At 37.7% G+C, this 25,637-nt stretch overlaps 4 protein-coding genes across 10 annotated transcripts in view; 1 reads left to right on the top strand and 3 right to left on the bottom strand.

The window, feature by feature from the left end:
* LOC105458172 (casein kinase I isoform alpha) overlaps nucleotides 1-10,067 on the bottom strand; it is a 22,987-nt gene extending 12,920 nt beyond the window's left edge. For 3 of the 4 annotated variants that reach the window (XM_011703277.1, XM_011703276.1, XM_011703278.1), the window contains exons 1-7: nucleotides 9,902-10,067; nucleotides 9,390-9,500; nucleotides 8,586-8,734; nucleotides 7,347-7,543; nucleotides 7,064-7,266; nucleotides 6,311-6,572; nucleotides 5,681-5,829 (exon numbers count right to left, since the gene is read on the bottom strand). In XM_011703277.1, coding sequence (XP_011701579.1) covers nucleotides 5,681-5,829; nucleotides 6,311-6,572; nucleotides 7,064-7,266; nucleotides 7,347-7,543; nucleotides 8,586-8,734; nucleotides 9,390-9,500; nucleotides 9,902-9,977 — 1,147 coding nt within the window. In that variant the 5' untranslated portion in view covers nucleotides 9,978-10,067. Of the gene's footprint in view, nucleotides 1-3,697; nucleotides 5,830-6,310; nucleotides 6,573-7,063; nucleotides 7,267-7,346; nucleotides 7,544-8,585; nucleotides 8,735-9,389; nucleotides 9,501-9,901 lie in introns of those variants that run through there. The other variant, XM_011703275.1, reaches the window with a different exon arrangement.
* LOC105458171 (selenoprotein K-like) lies at nucleotides 202-1,292 on the bottom strand. Its single transcript, XM_011703274.1, has 4 exons — nucleotides 1,089-1,292; nucleotides 921-1,005; nucleotides 743-820; nucleotides 202-658 (listed from the first exon to the last, which is right to left on the bottom strand). Exons 1-4 carry the CDS (start codon nucleotides 1,105-1,107, stop codon nucleotides 565-567), a joined length of 276 nt encoding a protein of 91 aa, XP_011701576.1. The 5' UTR covers nucleotides 1,108-1,292; the 3' UTR covers nucleotides 202-564.
* Nucleotides 10,068-11,785: 1,718 nt separating the features above from the next.
* Nucleotides 11,786-14,256, top strand: LOC105458170. The gene is made up of 5 exons (XM_011703272.1): nucleotides 11,786-11,991; nucleotides 12,297-12,362; nucleotides 12,441-12,743; nucleotides 12,819-12,857; nucleotides 13,000-14,256. Exons 1-5 carry the CDS (start codon nucleotides 11,949-11,951, stop codon nucleotides 14,019-14,021), a joined length of 1,473 nt encoding a protein of 490 aa, XP_011701574.1. The 5' UTR covers nucleotides 11,786-11,948; the 3' UTR covers nucleotides 14,022-14,256.
* An 817-nt stretch (nucleotides 14,257-15,073) lies between these two features.
* On the bottom strand, nucleotides 15,074-23,489 carry LOC105458168 (probable cytochrome P450 4aa1). Of its 4 annotated transcripts, none has more exons than XM_011703269.1 (7): nucleotides 23,367-23,489; nucleotides 19,041-19,211; nucleotides 18,425-18,802; nucleotides 17,126-17,192; nucleotides 16,217-16,746; nucleotides 15,720-15,899; nucleotides 15,074-15,547 (listed from the first exon to the last, which is right to left on the bottom strand). In XM_011703269.1, the coding sequence occupies exons 2-7, from the start codon at nucleotides 19,186-19,188 to the stop codon at nucleotides 15,378-15,380; spliced, it is 1,473 nt and encodes a 490-aa protein (XP_011701571.1). In that variant the 5' UTR covers nucleotides 19,189-19,211; nucleotides 23,367-23,489; the 3' UTR covers nucleotides 15,074-15,377. The 4 variants fall into 4 exon arrangements, with proteins under 4 accessions (XP_011701571.1, XP_011701572.1, XP_011701570.1 ...); XM_011703270.1 differs by having other exon boundaries at nucleotides 23,361-23,375; XM_011703268.1 differs by lacking the exon at nucleotides 23,367-23,489 and adding an exon at nucleotides 21,865-21,981.
* Between the last annotated feature and the right edge of the window lie 2,148 nt (nucleotides 23,490-25,637).

The raw sequence follows: 25,637 nt of genomic DNA, 5'->3' as shown, positions 1-25,637 counted from the left end.
TATATATATATATATATATATATATCTGCTACTCGATAGCGCGCTGTTCATTAGAGCTATTCGTGCACATTGATGACTGTGTCTTGTTATTTAGTGGCGTGACTGAGACGCCCATTGTACTCTATACCTTGAATAAATGTGAAATTAATTTGATATATCCAATAAAGGTTACATTATTAATATTAATTACTTTCTACATTATTATTTTTGTTATAGATTATATTTGTGGTATTACATATATCAATAGAAAGAAAATAATTCCAGGTACTTAAGGTAACATCCTCTATCAATTTTTTTACATGAATCATGTGACGTTTATAAAACTAATACTTTAAAAAATTTCGAAGAATTTAAATGCCTTTAATGAAAGTTATAATAATAATAATTACATTGATATATTAAATGTGTTAACATACATTTTTTTTCATATAACAAAAGATAAATGATACAAATATAAATTGGATTTCCACCTCTCGCTTCCACCGTCTCGGCTAATGCTAATTACTTTAGTTCTTCCATCGAAGTATATATAACGATATATTTTTTTTTTAGATTTTAACTTTTTCATCTTGCGCAACTGCTGCAACCTCCGAAAAATGGAATGTCAACATTGTTTCCTGTATTCGGTCTGCCAAGTCTACGTGGTGGAGGACGCGGCCTGTATACAATAAACAATTGTGGAAGTTACTGTCCTACATGTGTTCATCGTTTTGTACATAAATGTCTTAAGAAAATGCCGTACCCGGAACCTGGGCCTGAACGGTAATCCCTTGAGTGACTGCTCGATTGATTCATGCCGGGATTGATTAACGTTTGGAAACTATTTCCAGCATTATGCGCATAAGGGAAGAAGAAACAACGCAGCTGATTAGTGATTAAAAAAAAGTCACGATTCATCATACGGTGTGGATTGTACTTACAACATGATGATCATATAAATTATTCCGGTGAAGAATCCGAAAACTCTTCTTAATCCCCATGGAGTAGATTTCACCACGTTACCATCTACAAGCAAATTATTATGTGCAAACTCCGTTATCTCTTTCATACGTAACTATTATAGTTACAATTAGGTTACAGTATATTACCGTCCGTTACGTAGACCATATTCGAAGCAGCACGCTCGTCAGTAAGGAATGATGTAGATATAGTTTATTTTCAATTTTCCTCGATTTTTGTGACGTGTACAATCTTATACACACGATTATATTACGCGTAATTTGTCTATTCTAACCTATACGTCAGACAAGAACATGGCAAATGGCAATACAGTCACCAATGACGCTCGCGACTCGACTCGACTCTTAATCGATACATCGAGAATCGATCCCTCTAATACAAATTCGATTATTCACAGATTTTTGAAATATATCGATGGAGAAGTGCCCGCGAGCGGGATCCGATAGGGTCCCTCTATACTAAAGGCAGAGAGAAGCATACTCTATAGCTCCACACGTGCAGTCAGATGGTCAAAAAATTCAAGCTTGATATAAAATTCATTTTAATTAAAATATTTGTGCCGAGAATTACAACAATTGCACGAACATTGTTATATAATTAATTGATTGAGTGAACTTGTCAAATTACTTAATTGTTCACTGAAATTGTACATACGTTTATTTTCCGGTGAGTGTTAAAATGTGGAGCAGCATTATATAATATGTCAAATTGTTCCATTTTTAAATTAAATTTTGTTTGAATCGATGTATTGATTCTTAAATTTAAACGCGAATTTGTATCGCTATAGTACCGTATATTAATAGAGGAAAATTCCAAATTTAATCAAAATCATAATTTTATTGTGCATGCACGCTTTGTACGTGCACACAGAGAGGCGCCAACAGACAGATTTTCATTTAAAATGTGAGCACTCTTAGATTTCTTTCTGATTACATATATAATCATGGGTGTTATATCTCGCCGTCATCCTGCACAAATTTCGTCGCGTATAAATTCCAGGCGAGACACCGGCGTGTCTTTTGATATAATTACATGTACCATTTTTTAATGTAAATTTTTAAATTTACTAGAAAATATTATCTATCTATATGTTTTGATACATCATATATATATATATATATATATATGTATATATGTATGTATATATGTATGTGCATACTTTTTTCGATCTACATATATTGAAAAATTAGTAATCGCATATGTCATTGATTGCTATTTTTAACATAATATACAAGATGGCTATTAAATGTTAGTTGATAAACATTTGGCTTTAACTGTAATGTTTTTTTAAAACAATGTAAAATTAATGCAAGAACGTAGGATCAGTCGACAGAAATATCGTTAATCTCTATCTCTTTATCTTATCCACTCTTAAAAAATAAATATGTAAAGAGGGGAGAGAATGTATCCTAATTAGAACTTGAGAAGGAACTGTAAATCGTACAGCATCGTAGATTTTATGACAAGATCCTGCATTTCCTCATATGTGGAAAGTAGTTGTGCGATATTACGTATCTAAGAGAACTAGAACTGATGTCATTCTGCGTAAATGGAAAAAAAACTTCTACGTATAACAATAATTTTTCTATTCTTTAATGTTGTAGGACGGTATTGTAAAGTTTTGAATATCAAATAAAAGAATAAAAATAAAAAGAAAAAATGAGAATGAATAAAAAAAATTGTATTTAAAAAATGGTTATCCATGACACTGTGAACGAACTTTGAATAAAAAATTGTCAGTCTATTAATTTTCGGTCAGTCTAAGTAATAAAAAGATCATCAAGGCGTAAAAATAAATAAGTTACGAGAACTCATTAAAGCCATGTATTCCCTATGTTATCACTCTTAGTTTATAAACTGCGCTGCGCGCAATCTGTATTGTTTTGCTATCAAAACTACTTTCATAACCAAATTAATTTCGCCAGATAAACAATGAACCGATATATGATCTAAGAGGAACAAGATGCACAGAAATGTTATATACCAATAAAATCTACTAATATATTTAAGAAAAAAAGTAAATTTATATGCAAATAGTATCATCGTAAAAGAAATCAACTATAAAAAGACATCTTTGATGTATATTGATACATTTTAACAATTTATGATTGTTGAAAATAATTTTAAATAATTATTTTTTATTAAAATAATTTAAATTTTCGTGAAAATCAAATTCGTATTTTGTTTTTAATCTTTTTTCTCATATCTTAATTTTATCATATTATTACTGCAAGGGTATTTGTGGATATGTTAATATATATTAATTCTTGTAATTTGGTATCTGGGTATTTGGATGCTTATCAACCGTTATCATAGAGTAGAACCTAGGTAATAAAGACGAAACAAAAAAAAACTCAACTTTGTCACTATAATATCATATGCGGCAAGAGTACGCGTATTGAAGTCTTGCGGGGCGCGCTTTTCGAGAGTCAACAAGCGCATCGATCCTGTGTGAGAAAGGCCGCAGGTATATAAAATTATCAAGTCAAGTATGCTTACACGTACGCTGTATATGCATGGTAAAAAAAAACTCGTGCTCGCTTGAGATATTTCGAGTCGGCTGTTACAATCCGATCTAATTGGTTTCACTCTTATTTGGGGTTTAAGGCAATCTTGTTTGTTCGAAAGTGGCCAAGATTTCAACGTGTGATTATTTGCATTTATAATTCGATAGTGTAGAAAATATAAATGTATTCATTATAAATATTATACAGTATGAAAAAAAATATATATATATTTGTATGTATATATGCAGCTTGCGCAAAATATCCAGTATAAAAATTACTTTCTTTTTCGTAGAAAATATTTTACTTCTAGAGTGACTATCGAAATCTTGGCATAGTTTGACGCACGAGAGACAGAGAAAGATTATAATATGTAAGAGATCGCTTAGTACGTGATGTAAGAGAATATGTTTGTTCTTCGGAGATTCCGTAGAGATCTGTCCGTTTTTAAATGCAAATGCAGACGAAAATGTCAAGGAGGATACCCTTGAGAATATCCAGGTTACCCTGCGGTTTACCGTGAGCCAGAGAATCGCTGGAATTCGTGCCGTGGCTCAGGGCGTCCAGATCGTCTCTGGTTATCCATTCTATATAGCGTTCGCGCTTCTCCGCCTCGGTGGCGTTCTCCAGAGATTGCAAACCGTCCGTACAGCCTACGTGCTGCAGATTCTGTAAGTATAGTCTGCCAAGCTGGCTAATGGAATATCCGATCTCCAAGCTGTCTTTATTGCCGCTCACGGTCTCCTGCGTGGCGACGCTCGCCACGGGATCCAAAAGTCTCGATTGCACCAGTTCGACGGTATTGGCAAGGCTGTCGGATCGCAACGACGGCTCGCTCGCGCCCAAGTTACTCTGCCTTACGTTTCTCTCCGCGTGATTTGTGTTCACAAGCTTACTCGAATCTGCTGTCACACGAAACGTGCTCTCCTCGAGCTGCGCGTCCTTGGGATAACTGACGGAATTTTGAGCAACGGTAATATTCGTTTCATCGAAATTGGACCCGAGATTGGACTGGACGGGAGCACGATCGGCGGTTAGCGCGTTTGGCGTACGCTCAAAAAAATCAACGTCCTTCCGATGCCTCTGTAAAAAATACTCGCACTTCTCCTGATCGGTCTGAGGATACTGGCTGTTAATCGGACGTTCCTCCCGTTTCAGGAGGTCCTGACGTTTCTCGCGCTCCCTGGGTAAAAAATGCAGACTCCTGCCGACTCGTTGGAAGAAACTGGGCCGCTTGCGCGCTTTGCTCGCCGCCATCAGATCGACGGACTTCTTCGTCGACTTCTGCGACGAATCGAGACTCCTCTGTTTACCGTGAAAAAAGGTCTTCGGCCGCTCCTCCGGCAGAAGATCCAGGCTCTTACAGTCCGCGGCGGGTAGGTCGACGCTCCTCTCGAGCGACTCTAAGCTCCTATGCGTCTTCTCCTTGTTGCGAAAGGAGAAATTTCTGCGTTTGTTAGTGGAGGCTTCCTGCAACAACTCGCTGCTGCTTTTCTTAAAAATCTCACCCTCCTTCTCGAGGAATTCCACGTTACCCGAGTCGCGACGCGTCTCATAGGCCGTAGCGACACGTCGTGCACCGCCCACCATCGGACCCTTGAGCTTCTTGTCACCGTCATAGTCAGCGTAGTCCCTCTCTTTGTCCGGGCCACCGAAGCAATTCATCGAACCGCCCGTAGTCGCCGCGACGTCATCCCTATCGTCCGTTATCCGTTGAATGGAATTCGTACCACCTGTCCCTAGATCCTCAAACATCACGACCTCGCGATCTACGTCTTTCTCAGTTTTATGCCCATGAAAAAAATAACTCTGCTTATCGAGCTGACGGGACGCAGCGTTCGGACTTCTCTCGCGCGTTCTACTCATCACCGGCTGATAATAGTCGCGCGACGTGGTCGCGGGATTCAAATCGACGGTACAATTGGGGCCTAATTCCCGGCTACGCCCTAAATTGAGACTGGTCAGGTCTAGGGAAGCCGCCACGTCTGACGGCGGTGGCGGGGCCGCTCTACTATTCGGCGTGGTCGACTTGAATGTACTGAATTGACATGGATTTGCCGCCGCGCGTGTCGCGACGACGGCAGCAGCGACGGCCTCATTGCAGCCAGGCGCGGGCTGTTGCGAGTGTCCGACTGTCACATTGCGTTGCGTCTTTCGTTCGGCAATAGCGAAATTCTGTTGGCTTGCGCAGAATTGTTGGTAGAATTGTATTTTACCTTGAAGATCACTCTTGTCCTGATTGTCCTGGTCGCCACGAGTCTCCATCTCGCGTTTCTGCCGGATCGCTCGCAGACTAGCGTTCGGTCCAAGCGTTGGGCCTACCGTCGCTACGGACGCGTTCGGCAAACATTGCCGCGTGTAGGGTCTGAAATCGGAAGAAAACGTATAAATTTTACAAGAAACGAATAATAAATAATCGCAAAAGAATGGAATAGATACTATGCGTCGTAAAAAAAATTTAGTAGGATTTAAAAAGCTGCAATTTTTCTAGTCATTTCTAAACAAGCTGTACATTTAATAAATTTGCCTTGAATAATACTAATTTTCGAAATTTTTGAGTAAAAAAATTAAATATATTGCAGAAAAGAATTTCTGCAAAGTATATTTTATTATACTCGTGTTGCTCGAAGCCACCGTTTCTCGATTCATTGCTCCAGACGCCAAAAATAGAGCACGCTTGAGAGCAATGAAATGACCAAGCTATTTATAAACATGAAAAGGCGGTATGGTGTGAGATGCCACCACTAATGGGGCTGCCAGTTTAATGCCTAAGAATTTTTTTTAGAGAAGTGGGCGTTCTTTAACGATTAAAAAAAAAAAGAAAAAAACAAAGCCTATTAACTGACCTTGATCGATGTTCCTGATCGTTATTGGTCCCGGAAGGTAATGCCGCATTAGACGGTTGCGAGTGCATGGGTGCTTGCTGCGCGGAAGGTAACGTCGGTTGTCTCGCGTTACCAAACTTCAACATATTCCAGTCGAAGACGTAGTCGTAGGTAAAGCCCTGACCGTGGAATAGTGTTCGGAAAAGTTGTCGGAGATGCGAATAATCTGGCCTCTCCTCAAAGCGTAAGTCTCGACAGTACCTTAAATACGATGCGAACTCCACTGGAATAATTAATAAAATGATTACTTTTTATATAAGTATTATTGTATATACATATATTACAGTTATATATATATAATACAATCATAGATTTTATGGCTAATTTAGGATCAAATTTTTCTTGACAGTTGCCAAATAATTGTTGTCGATAATTTTCAAGAGTCAAACGATGGAAGAAAAAACAACTTTTACCAGTTAAATTTTGAAGAACCAAATGACTTATAAAATTATTTATTGTTTGATTAATCTCAGATAAAATTTACTTTAAGAGATTTCAATTTAAGATAGTTAATTATAGATACAAGAGAAAACACTAGAAAGTTGCAGTAAATCTCGCTCAATATTTTCACTGATGAAAATAATGCAAATGAATTTTAAATTAGCCAAAGAATCATTAAAAAAACATCCAAAGATTCTGAGATATTTTACATATATATTTTACGTGTATATAAATATATATAAAATACATGCTGTTATCTATAAGAAGACTTACCAGGATAACCTTTGCAAAGTTCTTCTACAGGAGTGGACATTTTCTTTTCGGAAATGCGTTCGTACTTTTGTCTCTTGGTTGCCGCTTTTAATCCCTGCCAAGGTAAACTACCCCTATTAAAGTACATGAGGACATAGCCCAGAGATTCAAGATCGTCTCGTCGTGACTGCTCGATCCCCAAATGCGTATTTATACTTGCGTATCTGTTGTCATAGTAAGTGAAATTAGTAATTAGAAAAATGATATTACACATAAATCGTACAACTATATGAATATAGCCAACCTAGCCGTTCCCGTCAGATTCTTGTTTTCTCGATAGGGTATGTGCTTGTGTGTGCGCCCATCGCGATATTTTTTAGCCAATCCGAAATCTATAATGTAGACGAGGTTTCCCTTCTTTCCCAGACCCATCAGAAAGTTGTCTGGCTTAATATCACGATGAATGAAGTTGCGACTGTGAATGTAATCTGTTCTACTTATCTGTAGAATAGAGAAGTTAAAGCACTGTTATTATAACTGTACACTATGTTTCATGTGCGCATGGTTCATGCTTCAAAGATCATATGCAGAGATATAAATAAATTGTTTATTCACTTTTCAGTTTTACTTGTTATTGTATGCATTGTACAATATATACAATGTATTGTACTTGCTAAATTAACATAGTATTATTCCTTTTGTAAAATATAGATATTTTTTTTCTATGTTTATAAAAGACTGCAATATTATATAAAGTAAAACTTTAATGCCTGTATCCTTTATTTATTTGTTAATTTTTAATCTACATTAATTTCAAAAACATTTAAAATACATTTATATATATATATATATATATATATAATACAAACATTATACATTAAAAGTATATATATTGTATAATTATGTATCATATATGTCTGTATATTTTATTATTTATAAACACCTTTAGAAGTATTATTAAAAATGATAATATATATAACTTTTATAACTGCATAATATAGTTGAAACAATGTCTCTCTTAAGAAGAAAATGTTTAATAAAAAAAAATATGAACAATTCTTAGTAGAAATGTGTACGATATATTTTGTTGCAAAATAAAGCAATAAATTGTTGAATAATCACAATATGAACTTTGAACGTATGGCAAAGCATTTGGCAAACACCCTGCGCATGTACATACATTAAAGGAGATCCATATAAGAAAATGAAAAAGTTATCTGTTTAGCCTTTTATCTCAGAGTGCAGCCATGGATACAACATAAAGAGAACCCTGTCTTGCAATGCATACTAATGAAATAATTACAAAACAGATTTTGAAATTCTAACAAAATAAAATGTAGTTTTTATTATCAATCAAAATATCTATTAATCATGTAATAGTGACATAAAATAATTCCTAGAAACGTGATATATTACTTTAAAAATAACATATTTTATTTTGATATTTGATATTGATTATTTTGCAAGAAATAGTCGCGGATTTGTTATTCACATGTACAATATCTAGATAAAGTAAATTTTTATAATAAAAAGATTTATTTACCAATTGATCGGCAAGGAGCAGGACTGTTTTCAAAGAAAAACGTCTCGAACAAAAATTAAATAAATCTTCTAGTGATGGTCCAAGTAACTCCATCACCATCACGTTATAGTCACCTTCCGAACCACACCATTTTATGGTTGGAATCCCAACTAAAATATTAAGAATATTAAGAATGTTATGTTGTAATAACAAAAACAATATCCTGATAAATTAGAAAAAATATATATAAATTTAAAAGATTATAATTATAGAATTATATAATTATAGAAATATAGAAAACTAATTGTATCAAGATATATCACACTCTTTTCCTTTCTTCAAAAAAGATTATGAAACTACATCATTAGTGAAAACAATAAAATAATTATAGTAAGGTATTATTTAACTAACACAATAAAAGTTGCATAATGCATGCTATTAAGATTCAATCATTTTATACATTTCAAATTATATACATAGGATAAATATTTCTTTGCGCAAATATTTTTTCTCTTTCTTTAAAAAGTGTTGTTAATTTTTACTTAAATTCACCAATTGACAACTAAATTTCAGAATAATTAATTATTTGTTTTTCTTAAAACCTCTGTATTGTACTAAACTCATGTTGTTTCTCTTGATACGCTAACGCTAGGAGGAGACGCAGTAGCAAGTAGATATCATAGATACACAGCCGCTGTGTCGTGTTGGTGTGAAAGAAAAGATATTGGATCAGCTGTCGAATAAACGGGAACGCGGATACAACAACTGCCCGTGGTATAGAATAAACATTCAGTTGATACATATAGAAATATCGATTCCACTTACCACCTCCTTGCATCATCTTGTAAAACTTGGACTCTATGTGCAGCTGCGGATGCCGTGTTTTTATGCATTCTAACTTGATAGCGACCTCCTCACCCGTAGAAATATTGGTACCTGGCGAATAAAAACGGGAGTAGATCCACAGAAGGTTCGTATTAACGCACGCATGTACGTACCCTCGGCGCACGCGGCGCAAAGTGAGGAAGAAGACAAAGGAGATGAAGGGAGAAACGGAAGACGGAAATAACGGAGAACGCGGAGGAGAAAGAAAGTGGGAATAACGTGCGAGTTGGCGCGCGGTTTCACGCTCTCCTGCGCGAAATACACGAAATCCCACTGTATACGGATGAGAGAGAGAGGGAGAGAGAGAAGGGCGGAGGGGGGTGAAGGGGGGAAGAACACAGCATCGAGTGGCGAGCTGGACGAGGAACTCGCCTCGCGCGCGGGCACGCGGCTGACGAGCGAAGTAGGAGGAGGGTAGATGGGAGGGGGGGAGAGGACGAGGAGGCACTTACCTAGGTAAATGTCGCCGAAGGAGCCGCTCCCGATTTTCCGTCCTAGCCGGTACTTGTTACCAACACGCAGCTCCATCGTACACACAAGCCCGCGCGGCGCGCACCCCGACGACAGAAGTATCACGATCGCAGTGTTACGGTAGTCGCGGCGGCGGCGGCGGCGGTGGTGGCGGTGGTGGCGGTGGTGGCGGTGGCGGCGAGTGGCGACTATGATGATGATGTTACACACACCAACAACTCGCAGCGCGCAGGGTAGACAGCAACAGCAGCAGCAGCTGACCCGACGTGAGCGTGGAGTGACGCGATGTGCTCGCTCTCTCGCTCACGACGACCCGGGGGGGAGAGAGGGGAGGGGGGAGAGGGAGAGACGACTGGCTGGCTGGCTGGGCTGGCGGCTCGGCGTTACTGGCTCGACCGCGATAATACTACCTCCATACTGCTCGTCGCGCAGGAACTCGGGCTGATCGATCTCGTACCTACGGGCATTTCCTCGCGTGGCCAGAGTCTCGCGTTGAGAGAACACAGAATAGCGCACCTCGTTGCGATGGCGGTCGCGCTGATGGCGGCGGCGCTGCGCTCGCGTCGTCGCGCTCGTCCGTCGCTCGCGCTCTCTCGCCCGTTGTTGTTGACGGCGCTGGCCGTAGCTCTGCGGCCAAGCGGAGCGGCAGCAGCGGGGGCACGCGCGCACTGGGCAAGACGGGCGCGGACCACCGCGCGACGCGACGGGCAGGAGTCGCGCGCGCACCACACACAACGGGGACGACGGCACCGGAGAAGAGGCTTGGCCCCCTACGGGGGGGGAAGGGACGGTCGACCGATCGCGGCGAGATTCCGACGAGTGTGCGAACTGCGACGTCGCGCGCGGAAACCTTGTCGACAGCGCGGCCGCGACGGCGGGACAGGGTGAAGAGAGACCGAGTCCTGGCGGCGAATCCGTCGATCCGATCGCGGGAGCGCGTGCGACGACCAATGGGGGCACGCTTCGCGCGGTAGGGCATCTGCCCGCGGCGTCCACAGGCGCGGACCGGTGACGGCGGAGAGCACGGACCGAAGACGCGCACCAATCCGCGACGGCGGTCCTCCTCGCCAACGTTACGTGAACACGCGTTCCTCTTCTCACCCCCCGCGCGCGAAGGCGGCCACTGAAGTGAGGAAGGAGAAAGAGCAGCTCCGAACTCCGAGAGGAGGAACGATTGTTGGCGCGACGAGAGCGCCCTCGTTTCGCACTACGGTCGTGCCCGGAAAGGTCGCGACACATTTATTTTTATGGGTTTCGGAACGCACTTATATATCTCGCAACTAGAGATGTAAATAAAAAAAAACTTAATTGTTCTTTTTTTATAAAATACGTTTTTTTTTAAAATAAGCTTTGTTTTTTCAACTATCTGTTTAATATTTATACTTTGCTAATATAAGTTAATTTTTCACGATTTTTTATTTTATAAATATCCGAAGCATATTTTGAAGCAAGAACTTCAATGAATAATTATAATAAATTCTATCTAGGAAAAAGCTGTTTAGAAAGAGAATTAAAAAAATTCTCATTTTGTAAAAGTTAAATATGTAGATCACATTAAAATTAATTATATAATTATATAATTACTATTTACAATTAATAAGTCGTGCTATCGGAATTAGAAAAAAAAACCAAATTTGTATTTTTCCAATGAAATAAAACACTTTTTTCTTCTAATGTTTTTTTTCTATTAGAAAAAAAAAAGTTTTTTTTTACATCTCTGATTGCAACTGCGATTACAATACCGAGTCAATCTTACGATTGGCCACTTGCGAACCAATCAGGACTCGTCATACCGGTTGCGCTTGTGACTCCGATTACATGGAAACGCGGCCAAACTCCAAATAACTCGAGAAAAAGTCAATCATCGCGCTCATGCTGTGAGCAGCAGCAGCTGTGTGATCCAACAAAAACATCGCAGCTGCGACTCGCCGCGGTTTGCAGCTCGATCGCTTTTATTTACTCGAAAATACATATGGAAGTGCGCGAGTGATCTTTTATCGTCGATAAATTCCACATCACGTGTGAAACATGTCGCGGCATCGAGACGTCCGTTCCATGAATTACTCGGAAGGTACTTACAGCATGTGCTTCGTGAATCGCTTCGTCCTGCTTGAGATTCCTTTAATCCTCACAAAGGATCTCGAAAATTTAATTTTTCAAGACAATTTTCAAGACAATTTTTCCGACAAATTCCGATTAGAACGCTCGCTCCTCTTTGTTATTATTGTCTTGTTTGTAAAGATTTATGGTGAACGACATACTGTGGTCTCAACCGTGCTCTTAGCTTTAGCTCTTGATTAATTATATCTGTCTATATGTATTATGTTTTCTGACGCGTCGCGTATAAAAGTAACATATTCTTTTATTTTTGTACAGAGTACGATGGCTACGATGACGTTTATGGGCATTCAATGGAGGACGATTATTGCGTGTCACCCAGTGGTATGTATTTCACAGACTTCTTTCCTATTTCTAATGTATTACGATCGTTTGGTAATTACAAACACATGACATGTACAGTGGAGCAGTTTTTATTCGATCGGAGCAAACAACAGAATATCGCTTCATTTATCACGGAGCCGGACATAGTGGAGGACAATGAGGACGTCGACGAGTCTCCGCCGTCGTCCAACGAAGAGAAGAAATATAACCTTTCCGAGTTGGAAAGGGCAAAGTTGATATCTTGTTTGGAAACAATTAGGAACGTTATAGGCGACACGGTGTCTGACTCCAAATTGAGGGAGAAGATTGTCCTGTCGAATTTCGATGCAAACGTAGCACTCGACGCTATTTTGAAGGAGTCTTCGCCGAAACAAGCCGTTGGTACGCTTAATCTATCGTAATGGATATCATTGAAGTATTAGAACATTGAAATAAAATCTCGAAATACATTTACAGACTCCGCAAAGAATAAGAAACAATTGGAACGGCATCCAGGTACATGTTGCATAATATTTCACTTTATATGTCTCCAGTATTATATTGAAACAATATGTTGTATCTGGAATTACTTAATGACCTCGCTTTTCTCTCTTTTTTTTTCATGTTCCTTATACTTGGACTTCATCGGTAAGGTAAGGTGTTTCAGTTGACAAATCCAATACACCCACACACGTGTTCACAATACCTAGATTTTCATTTAAGAAACAAGAGAATTTATCTAAAGATTCTAGTTGTCAATTGAATAACGTAGACAGCTCGAAAGATGTAAATCATTCTCTCAAAACTGTCTCGTCATTAGCCGAGCTTGTTTCCCGTCACGCGGGATCCGTAAATTCGGATACAACAAAAATGTCTTCGCAAAATGACACGAATACGCAACCTTTCAGCTCCTTGGCTGCCTTAACTGCGGATTATTTGCAAAAATCTAACGTAGCCGATAGGGTAGAATCTCGAGATAGACACCAATCGTCAGTCTCGCAATTTATTATTCCAAAATTATCGATTAAGGAAATGGATAGTGAGGAAACTAAGAATTTACCAAAGCTCCACAACAATGAAAATAGTAAAAGACAGGTAGTATTTGCTAATAGTTCAGGCAGACGTGAAGTCGATTCACTTCAGAAAGATTTTGCGAATATGGATATCTTCCCAGAAAACAATATTAACGTAACAGATATTAAGTCGAGAGAACAAATTATAAATCCAATAAGTATTGCAAATGAAATTTGCACTCCATCACCTAGATCTATCCATGACGATTTGATGGATGCAAATGAAATTTGCATTCCATCACCTAGATCTGTCCATGACGATTGGATAGATCTGAGTACCGCTTTGAAGGAAGCAGAATTCCTAACTGACAGCACTTTTTGCAACGTTAATTTGACTACTTCGAGAAAATTGTATCATGACATGCACAATTTAGAGATAAGCCTTGAGGATGACAATAGGGTAACGCCTAACATGCTACCAGTCACTCTAAATTTACGTGCCTTGAGACGAGTTAAACTTCCGCATACAAAAAATAACGTTTCGGTATTTGGGAAAACTTTGTGTAAAAAGTGGAGGACAAAGAGACCGGTTCTTAGAGATGTCGTACAGCATTACAACACAGTTAAACCCTTCGATTTTTCTACCCCGTATCGAAATCGATCTTAACAATAAGATATATCTAAGACTAGATAGATGATGCAGGATGCTAAATGTGTAACATATGTATATTTAGTCAAAATTTTTTTGAAAAATATGTGAAAGAAATATAATAGGGATAATAATATTTTAATTACATACTTTTAAATCTTTACCAGTATGACTGTCTTTTATTAGCTTGTATTTACTAGAGAGTTTTGAGGGAGATACCGAAATGTTTTTAAATAAACGATATAATGTATCATTCTGTACATTCTATATATATCATACTATACATACTACATACGAATATACATGTATCATACACACATACATACATACAAAGTGTCTTAAATCTATCGTATCATCTGCTAATTGTAGATTCTTAGAAATTTTTTAGAGATGAAAATTCTGATACCATAATGTTGAGACTACAATAGTTTTCAAATAGAAAGCGTTTAAAGATAGAGTCAATTGGATTGTTTAAAATTTGCGCATTCAGATTCATAAAAACTCAACGTGCCCTTTGACACATATTGATGTTTAAATATTCTTTTTCATTTACTTTTAAATTTATATTTTCGTAACTTTTCTTATTTATTTAATTAACTGGCTGTGCATGCTAAAATTAAGATTGTAGTCTCAACTCTTTTTGGTATTAGAATTTTCATCTCTAAATTGCTTTAAGAAGAATGGCTAGCAGATGATACGGTAGGTATGGGACGCTATACATGTATATATATATATATATATATACATATATATATTTGTCGCATCTCCGTAATCTTAATTTACATCTATATCTATTTAAAAGATTTAACAAACGCTTAAAAAAAGAATTATTTAACAATACAATATTTCCGATACAATATTTCAGTCATCTGTAAACTTATTGGTTTCAACGAATCAGAACAATGATACTCGAAAATCAATAATTTTGCTGACATATTTGCAGGACATACAGTTGTCTCTTCTTTTTCATTTTTTATTTATACTGAAGAATTCCTGTAAGATCTATATATAAATAGTGCAGGTTTCTAATAATCACGTCTAGTAATGACAAAATTCAATAATTATTTATCTTCTTGAAAGATTTTGCATTTTTTAAATTTTAGCACCATTTTGTTTAAACGTTACACAAAGAAATTGCGATATCTTAAGAATAATTTAATTTGTACTGTCAAATGTACTTCTATTCCTAGTTAGAAGTTGCATTGACAAATTTCACTTTTCTTCAACGCTGAATTTACATAAGTCACACATAGTTATAGCATTCTGTTAAATTATTACTAATTTTCGAGATGTCATTATTATATTATTGTTATTATAATCGCTATTTGTAGTTCGCAAAAGGGGCACAGGGATGTTTCATTCATCCAATTTGCTTCAATTCGTGCTGTTGCGCGCTCTCACTTTGACCCAGAGGCCACCTTGCGCTCTCACCGTCATTCGAAATTTGGCTATCACTTTCTCCTTGCCGAGGATCGGCTCTAATTGGCATTTCCTCAGAATAGCACTGATGACCGATTTTATCTCGAGCGTGGCGAATTTGTATCCTGAAAAGATATAAAAGAGTGAGGGATACGGTATCTTCCGTAGAAAAGAATCGACAAATTTGTCTTATGATATTGAAAGAATTAATTTTTAATTTTCTTTAAAAACGTAAACGAATCTTTATGTTTTGTGCTCTTCTTTCTTCTGTATCTTACTGATTTATATTTCTCTCACCGATGCAGTTGCGAGGTCCGGCGCTAAATGGTATGTAGGCATACGGATGTCTTCCCTTGGAATTTTCTGGGCTGAAACGCTCCGGTTTGAAATCATGAGGATCAGGAAAATGATGGGGCAAGCGGTGCGTGCAGTACGGCGCTATAAATACGCCACAACCGGCCGGTATTACGTGTTTCCCTGCATGATACAGGATACATAAGTTAATTTTTGTTATATATTACTTTTATTACTAATTTAACGTGAATGTTTCATCTGTTATCGTATTTATAAAAAAATATCTACAAATAACATTAAAAATGTATTATCCGCACTATACGTAACAATATTAAAAATTTTTTTTTATTCTAATTAAAAAATAATTATAAGTAATTGGGTAATACAGTTATAGAATTGAAAAAAATTATGTGTAAAAGCGAATGGTATTTGCACAATCAGATCAGATGAACTAATTATCGTAGAGATTTTTTTCTATTCTAGAAAAAAGAATGTTATACCTAGTCTGACGTCCTCTCCGAGTGTTCTGCCGAGAATTGGTACGCTAGGATACAACCTCATGGATTCCTTGATACACATGTCCAGATATTTCATCTTCTTAAGATCTTCCATAGTTGGCGATCTTCTGTCATCGCTGAAAATCTCATCCAATTCCTCGACGCATCTCTCCTGCCATTTGGGATTATTCGCCAGAAGAAACAGCGTCATCGCGGTGGCGGTGCCGACCGAGTCCTGGCCGGCCAGCATAAAAGTGCAACACTCCTCGATGATGTCCCGATCGGTGAATTCGGGATTCCTCTCGTTGATCTCGACCATGTACTCAAGTAGAGACATTTTTCTAGTCGCGCTGTGATCGGCGATAAGAGAGCCGTTTTGCAGAAATTCGCGTTTCTCCTTCACTTTTTTCAAGCAAAAATCGAACAGATCCTTCTGCTGTTGCTCCTCCGATTTCCCAGCTGCTGTCAATCGGTAAATCCAGCTGATTAGCAACCACGGTCGCGCAAATCTGTATGGTATCATAAGTTGGCCCCTGTTCCCGAAAATACATCGATGTTAGTATAATTACTATAATTAATATAATTAGTTATATCCGTCGTAGTAAACATAGTTTTTTTAGAAAGGAAATGAAGAGCAAACGCATCATTCCTCGGCAGAAAAATTTAAAATGTAAAGCTCTTATATATCGATGTTTACAAAGTCATTGACGGCACAAGTTAAAAGGTTTTGAATTAGCCAAATCTCTTAATTTAATTAAGATAAATAATGCCGTATTAATAAAAAAAATAATTTATTAAGCTGGTTTCTGAAATATAGAATTTTAAATAATTCTTAAAACATGTTTTTCCACTTTTTTTTTATGTCTCGCATAGTAAAATTCCTTAATAAGATCGATTACGTTTGTAACACACTTTCTGAATGGCGTGTCGTCCTCACCGTCGTTGATTCTCTGGCTCGATGATATGCCCAGTACTGTCTCTGAAATAAGCATTATTGTGTCAGATGGCTAATATTTGGCATCGGTATATAAGTACCGCCGCCTTCGAGATGTCGAAATATATGATAATGAAAAGGGGGAGGGGGGGGGGGGGGGCTTTGAAGTGCGTGGTAGTCTCTTTAAAGGCATATTAGCGTTATATGCAAATATCAAAAATCAACAAAAGTATAGTACGCGCTGTTGTGCTTCGAAAAGTCCCGACGTGGATTCTCATGCTAATTAACGCTACCACATGCCGCACGTTTCATGAAAAGGTGAAATATTTTAACACACGCACACACCGACTGTTTGCGTAAAAGATTCGATTTTTACGAGCAAACGTCACGGCGCGGCGCGGCAGCATACCAACAATATGCTTTCATTGCGTGACGCAGTCTTCATTATTGCCTACAAGCATACATTCCGATTTGTTGTGCTATCGCATAGTTATTAACTCTTTCTTTTCTCACGTTCACGTTTTCTTTGCGTTTCATAGAACCAAACATATAAATAAATCGACAGGATTCTTTTAACCCGGTTTTGCAAGTCAAATATTCTTCTTTTTGAAAAAAACGAAAAGAGGCCGGAATATTAAAGACAGAAGCTGGATAAAAAAGAATTGATTTCGTCTAGAAAATTTGCATATTAACAACGAGCGCCAATTAACATTTCGTGTCGTCGCTCCGAGTAGTTTTTGCAGACGAGACGCAGAAGAATTTCTTATTTTTAGTTTCTATTTCGAAGTTTTTATTGTAGAGTTTTTATTTTAAAAATATTTTTACGCAAAGGACACGCGAGCGCACGATTCTTAATTTATTTCATTCATTATTAGGCGCATAACAAGTTTCAATTATGCAACGGATTCTGGACAACAACAAAATTTGCATGTCTTTCGATTTATTGCCTTATTATTCTTGCTGAAGATGGCTTTAAATTTAAGCCGAAACGTTCGAACGCATTATATTCTTCTATTAATTAATTAAAGTTATTTTTTAAAATTGTTTTATTGCGCTACGTTTACCGCGCCAATTTCCATAGCCTTTTGTTCTTTTAGTCTAGTATATTTTAATTCTTGGGAATTCTAAGTTTTATTTAATAGTTCTTATTTTTAGCTAAGCGTTTCTTCGACGGCTCTATATAAATGTACGCGAAGACGAAATTTTTAGAAAAATGAGGAGATAAGGTAGAATTTTGTTGTTTCTCGATCTACTTTCAAGTAATTTACCCTACGTACCCTTCAGTATATCGTAGACCGAATTGTTGACAAATACGGTGACATTTATATCCTCCCCGTCCTTCTGGAGTAACTTGTCGACCAGGCGATCGGCATACTCGCTGAACGTTCCGACGAATTTCTCGAGCACGTAGCGATGGAAGGCCGGTTGCAAGATTTTCCGATGCACTTTCCATTTGTCGACGTCTCGCGTAACCAGACCTTTTCCCAGAAAATTATCGAGCATCTTGTAAAAGATTATCTTCCGCGTGTGCTTCATGCTGCTAAGTACCACTTGAATGTCCTCTGGCTCGACGAGCACGACGTACGGCAGAAGCGTCAGCCATATCCGGAAGATGCTACCGTAATTCTGTGCCTCGTGTGTCATCCTGTACATCACTGAGGAAATCAAAGTCATACGTATTTACGTATACGATATACGTGTGTTACACGTTTATCGTTTTCAATAGGCTAAACTTAAAAAATTATTTTAGTTGCCAGGCCGTTGCAACTTTTGAGAACGCAAAATAGAATTCCGATATAGCTGGATAAAATACACGGCAAGAATCGATTTTAGTTACACATAGTTAATTAAGAAACATATAATCACTTTAATTAGTGACATTGAATCACTCACGATTTCCTTCGAGGAGGGCGTTCGCGTTGCCAAGAATGGGCACTGTTTTCGGTCCATCGAGGGTGAAGATAAATCTGAGGATTCTGACGTAGTTCTTCAACGCGTATATAACGTAGATAACGGCTACAAAGGCAAGGTAGGTCCACATCTCTCCTGGGATGTACGATTCAACTAATTACAAGAAATGCAATTTCCATGTCAGTGTCACGTGGATAATGAATTGCAGCGATAAAATAAGTACAGAGAATTTCTGCCTATAGTAACAATGCTATATAGTAATAGTACTCGTAATAATGCGATCAATCATTCAGTTTATTGCCGTAATGTATTTTTTGAGATGACAAGGACGTTGCAACAAAATTCCATCGTGTTCCTTAAAATAATTAAATACGGTAAAAGGATGCAAATGAGAGATAATTTGTGAATGTATCTGCTTCAACTTCCAAGCGGATATTCACGTATTTTTCAATTCTGAAATGCTTTAATCCACTATTTTTAACATGTAAAAAAACCTCTTTGAATTAATACAGTTTCCGTGTCAAATATGTTAATTACTATTGATATAAAAACGAGTTTGTTCGAGCAGAAATTGCTTAAAACCCCAAGTTTATCAGCGCTATTATATTATTTTGACTTAATCATTCAATAAACGAGAATCAAGCAAGAATGAAGAAAACGCAAAAATGTTGATAAAAGTTACAAGGTCAAAAAATAAAAATTTATTTTTATATTTGTTTAAATTTTAACGAAAGAGAAAACTTTTTCATCTCAGACTTACGCGATTATTAATCAATCATGTGATTCATGAAGGAATAATGACACAAATAGCAAGTGAGTGGGCAATAAAATTTATCTAACAATTCCTAACGATGCATTAGTAACATGTTATATTCGCGTACATCACAAATGAATATAAAATATCTACTACGAATGCAAAATAAATACTGCGAAAATAGCGAAATAAATTTGTCTCAATAGGTCATTATACAAATGTTAATGTTACAATGGAATTTTTGTTCGAGCGGAAATTACTTAAAACCTCAAGCTTATCAGCGCTATTATATTATTTTGACTTTATCATTTAATAGACGTTGCGCAAAAATGAAGAAAACGCAAAAATGTTGATAAAAATTACAAGGTCAAAAAATATAAGTTAAGTTCTTCTATTTGTTTAAATTTTAACGAAAAAAATTATAATAACATGTATTATAAATTGTATTAATTTCTGACAACATCGATGTTTAATAATACCGTTATAATATGTAATATCATGGTTATCGATAAATTAAATGTGTATATAAGAATGTACATATTATAAATGATATAAAAATACCGGAATACCTAATTTAAAATTTATAAATAATAATACAATTTTTTTTAAAACATTTTGTTTATTAAAAATAGAAAATAAGGCAGAAAATATAAAAATTGCATAAATAGTTGAAATTGGCATCCTTCGGCATTAATATACAATACAATGCGAATTAAAATAAATTGACTTACTCAAAGAACATTATGATTCCTTATTTGTATGTATTAATTCAGCTCGAATATTAACCTTTCTATACTGAACTTTTCACAGATGAAAGTTTAAAAAAAGTGAGATTCGATGATCCCGTCATCGAATGATGATAAAGATACAAATTTAGAAATTTGTGAAAATAAATATATTATTAAACTAACAATTTAGTTAGTTTTGTATGACTCATATCAGTAACACGTTTTTAAAATAATGAAAATCTAAATTTGCACAATCAAGATGCTTTCGAAAATCATGAATATTTTAATTGTAATTGTCCCTACGAAAAATTTCAAGTGTGTCAATTTCAATTTCAATTTCAGAGTATATATCGCGAAAGACAAACCAGTCGAATTTTTTATCCTTTTTTATGAGAGATTTATTTTTCCAATTTTCATAAATGTGTTTATTCTTTTTCCCCTATATATTAATAAAAATGATGAGTTTATTGTACAGAGTATATAGTGTTCAATTCATTTCTTGTTTAAAGTTTTTTACTCGTCACGAAATAATATTACGAAATAATTAGTCGAATCGACATCGATTTACATTGATAGAACCGGTCCATCGACGCCGATTTGATTAACTATTTTTAGCTGGGTAGCTATTTATCAATTACAGATTTAACAATTTCTCAACTTTGTCACCTTGTGCAGTCGCATAAAATCGCGTGATATGGCCTCGCAATGTAACATTTTGATACTACTTTGATTGCATGCATTCGATCATATGGCATCGCATCATCACGAATAGCATTGATTCGCCCGTCAAATTTCACGAGGGACGTTTTACTTCCTCACATATTAACGATTCAGAATGAGACACCTATTAATTGGCGTGATCGAATCATGCAAGTAGAGTGTGTCGCGGGCGTGTGTGTTGTTGTACGGATCGCATAATAATAAGTTTCATGACAAGGATAAACCGGGAATAGTAGCCGAAAAAGCTCGTCCAATACATATTTTAATTTATCAAAGTCTACATTTGAGCGATTAAATTATTGATTAAATATTTAGGTAACGTGAATACTGACGTTTTTAATTTAAAATTGTGAAACAACGGAAATTTCGAAATTTATTGTAGTCATTAGGATCATAAGGAATTTGTCTATTTAAAAAAAATGAATACTTTTTTATGTAAATGCGACGATTTTATCATTGTTAAAAAAATATGTAGGGACAGAAAATTGCACTCTTTTTTCACAAACTTTTCGCCTTTCGTCTTCTTACTTATTCACCTCGCACGGAGGAAAGTTTATATTCAAGTCATTTTTCGAAAAGGTATTGCTATACTATTGCTACTTACGGTTTGTAGAAAGTTCTTATAGAACACGATGCTTTAAATTCGATGCACATGTGCGCGCGTAAATCAATATATGTGTTTATAAGTGAAAGTTATCAATATGACATCAGTCAACTGACTCACGTCAATTCTTATAGAGTGTCTGCGTATTTATAAGATCGCGAAAATGCACTTCTCTCCCCACCGAAAAAACGTAAAGTCTACAACCAATGGTCGTTTCGCCCCATGCGCTGTATTTCTTTTTCAGCGTGTATTTATGGCGCTGATATTTAAAGTTTTTTTCAAGTTGACACACACACACACACACACACCCCCACCCACCCACCCACACACATACACCACCCACCCACTCACACACACACCCCACCCACTCTCACACACACACACACACACACACACATTCTTTTTTCTCTCTCTCTCTTTTTTGTCTTTTCCTTACTCTCGCTCTTTTTCTCTTCCTTCTTATAGATGTTAATTCTTTCGAGAAATCGAGAAGCATTAAAATCGACAAACTCTCTCATAAAAGATGTTATGACGATTTACTGTTTATTCTTCTTTATTCTTCTATTTATTTGAAAAAGTGACTTAAAAGTCGACAAGTATCCATATCCATCGCTCTGACAATTTATGCTTATTTCTTAAATTTTTCTTATTTGTTTATATAAGCTCGTACGTTGTATACGACGTACATTTAATTCACACGATAGACGATACGCGATGAAGCTATAGACTTCTCTTTGCGCGACGGTTTTTATGGCTTTATTCACTGCTAGCCCGACTTCTGTGCTTCAGCAATGATGAAATCGCAGAATTATTGTCATAATGAAATATCGCGACATCGCGACCGTCCTTGATCAATTCGAGAAGAAAGAATTCTACGCAGTATGCAAAAACAATGCGTGCTTAGAATCGAATTTCTTTTCGGTTCGGTAAAGCGTACGTGCCATTCGTCAATTTCTGTCAATTATCAACGCGACTGCCCAAAAATAGCTCGCCTGCCCAAGGAGAATAGAAAAATATGGAAAATGATGTTAAAATTTGTTATCAAAATGACGTTAAATTACAGAAATATTTTATATTTTCTTTTTTGACTTCCAGTTATAATATAAGTACATTGTTTTTTAATCTCTAATTGTAATGAATTAATTTTTAAAATAAGTATAAGGAAATTATTTTAGTGTGAGAAGCTTCTAATAGCGTAAATAATTATCTAAAAATATTATTATTGTATTAAATCGTTAATTATTATAATTATATTAAAGAAAAAATAAATATTTGCCATATATAGTGCATCCAAGAAACGTACACCACATTTTTTTTAAATCGAAAAGATTGGCATATTAAAAAAAATGTCAATATAAATTGTTATTTTTAAGTCATTTGAGATCGAGATTTCAAGCATGACGTGTTAAAAAAATGAGGTAAATTTGGTCAATATGACGTCAAATTGTTATTATTTTGACTTTTCTATTCTCCTTGGGTGGCGCAGTGCGTGGTACCTTCACCTTCTGAAGCAGCCCCGTAAAACCGTCATAGTCCCTCCGCGGGACCGATCACCGCCGTTGTCAGAATAAGACACTCGCACAGCGAGAGATCTATATTCACGGTTGAAAACGATCAAACTAAACCTTGTCGCTTGCTCGCCGGTAGTTTATATGGTCCCGGCTAGACGGGAGATCGGGGGCTGTGTCTCATATAACTGAAGCTCGTACAGTCCATCTCGCCGCTAAAATCGGCAATTAACGCCCCGATCACGTATCGCGTTTGTGATGCGCGCGTGCAGGCGTGTCTCGGCGCGAGCGGCCCGGGTGTCCCGGGTCGGCCTCCAGGAGGGCGAAGCGAGAGACGAGCTGAGCGAGAGGTGAGCTAAGGCGTCTCGTATCTAGGCGAGACGTATAGGAAGATGCGGCGGAAAACTCAAGGAAACGACCTCAAGGAGAAACGATCGTTGATCGCTTCCCGCACAAATTGCGCGCGCGATGCATAATTCAATCTGATCGCGGGCCCGCGCGCGCACTTCATTTTTTGGCGCGGTGTTTCCCGCCTTATCTCGCATAAAGGCGCGTTCGGGAAGCACGTGCGCGCTGTTAGCGTTATCGCGCCATTTTTTATCTTTATCATTAATTAGATGTAAAACAAGGACGCGAGTGACGCGATAGGATTATTGCGTAAAAATAGTGCTGACAGCGGCGCGTTTCCCGGAACGTGCCAAAGCGACGTTTCTACAATGAGACTTTAAGACTTAAGATTTAAGGAAATCGACCAATTGCATCGATTATTATATTCTTCTCACGTGAGATAAATAATCGATCGACTATGATTTTAATTTTCTTAAATCTTAAGTCTTATAAGTCTCATATATTGTAGACGCCGCTTTAATTAAGATATCGATTGACGTCCAACTTTCCGGGTCCGTCGATGTGTGCGATTCGTACGTGTGGGCGTCTGCGAGCATTCGTTTTTCGAAATCGATGCAAGTGCATGTCGAAAACGAAAGATTGTCGAATGAAAGATGCACGTTGGAATGACTGAGCTTCTCATCGATAACTAATAATTTTTTGATATCTTGACGTGGAGATAGAAAAAAAAATCAAGAAACACATTTTATTTTAAATTAATTCGCGCGTAGTAATTATTTTTAAATGACAAGCGCGAAGTTTCAGTTGTTGAAAGTGCATTGAAGCAGCTGAGAGCAGTAGCAGAAATATATTTTTACTAATAATCGAAATCAGCATCAGCATAGCTGTTTTCTTTCTCAAAAGCGATGATTATTGATAATCTCGAGAGTTAAGAGTTCTCGTGTTAAGAGTTTCACTCTTAAATACGCGCCTGATAAATCTGATAATGATCTTTATGCTTACTCGTGAGTTTGGCAAAAAAATCTTTTTCTCGTATCTTGTAAATTATAATTATATTCGGAAGCGCGCGCCTTTTGTTGTCTTATGGTAAAAGAAGATTGAATGATAAGCTAGAGATCGATAATATATCATACGGACTGCATATATTATTATATTCAGTACGTCCATACATTGACCGAGTATTGATAATAGACGATAACTTTATGATAACCGTTGATACGGTAGAAACGGAGTGACAAACCGATCCGCAGGCGTCCTCTGCCATTCGAATAACGAAACTCGTAGCGGTCGACGCCTGTCACGTTCTCCCGCGGTATGCGCGCGCGCTTTGGCGCGACTCGCGCGGCTTTTACGGGCAAAATTGAACGTGTCGCTCCGAGCAAAATACATAAGGCGACGACGTATAATCCAGCGCGGCTGACGTTTCGCCCAGGAGAAAAGCCCGGTGTGCGACTATAAATCGCGGCTGATAATCGGATTTTTGCCGCGATTATTCGTTATCTCAATTTTTCTCAATATTATTGTCGGTCGATTTTCGCCGCCCGGCCGACGTTCGCGGCGAGCACCACGCTCCGAATTTCGAGATAGAATCGAGAGTACGTGTACGCTCGTTTGATACTTGAATGAACATATACGCACGAGAGCTGCGTTGGACCGCCGCGGCCGCGGCGCCGGTCGCTCTCTCGCGAGGGAGGGATGTGGAGGCCGTCGCATCCTCGTGCTCCGCACACGCTCCGCACGGCGCGGCGCGGCGATGGCTATCAGTCGGCCGTGAGCCGTCAAGCGAGCCTGAGCGTTCGTGACTGGCGGTGGCTTAGCGCCCTCGAGAGGCGATCGATTCCGCGCGGAGCTGCGCTCTCTCGCACGTCGCTTCTCTCTCCCCCCCCCTNTCTCTCTGTTTCTCTCGTCTCGTTCGAG

The sequence above is a fragment of the Wasmannia auropunctata genome, unplaced genomic scaffold (genome assembly GCF_000956235.1).
Source record: "Wasmannia auropunctata unplaced genomic scaffold, wasmannia.A_1.0 LD334579.1, whole genome shotgun sequence".
NCBI lineage: Eukaryota > Metazoa > Arthropoda > Insecta > Hymenoptera > Formicidae > Wasmannia > Wasmannia auropunctata.
This window is presented reverse-complemented; position numbering and strand designations above follow the sequence as displayed.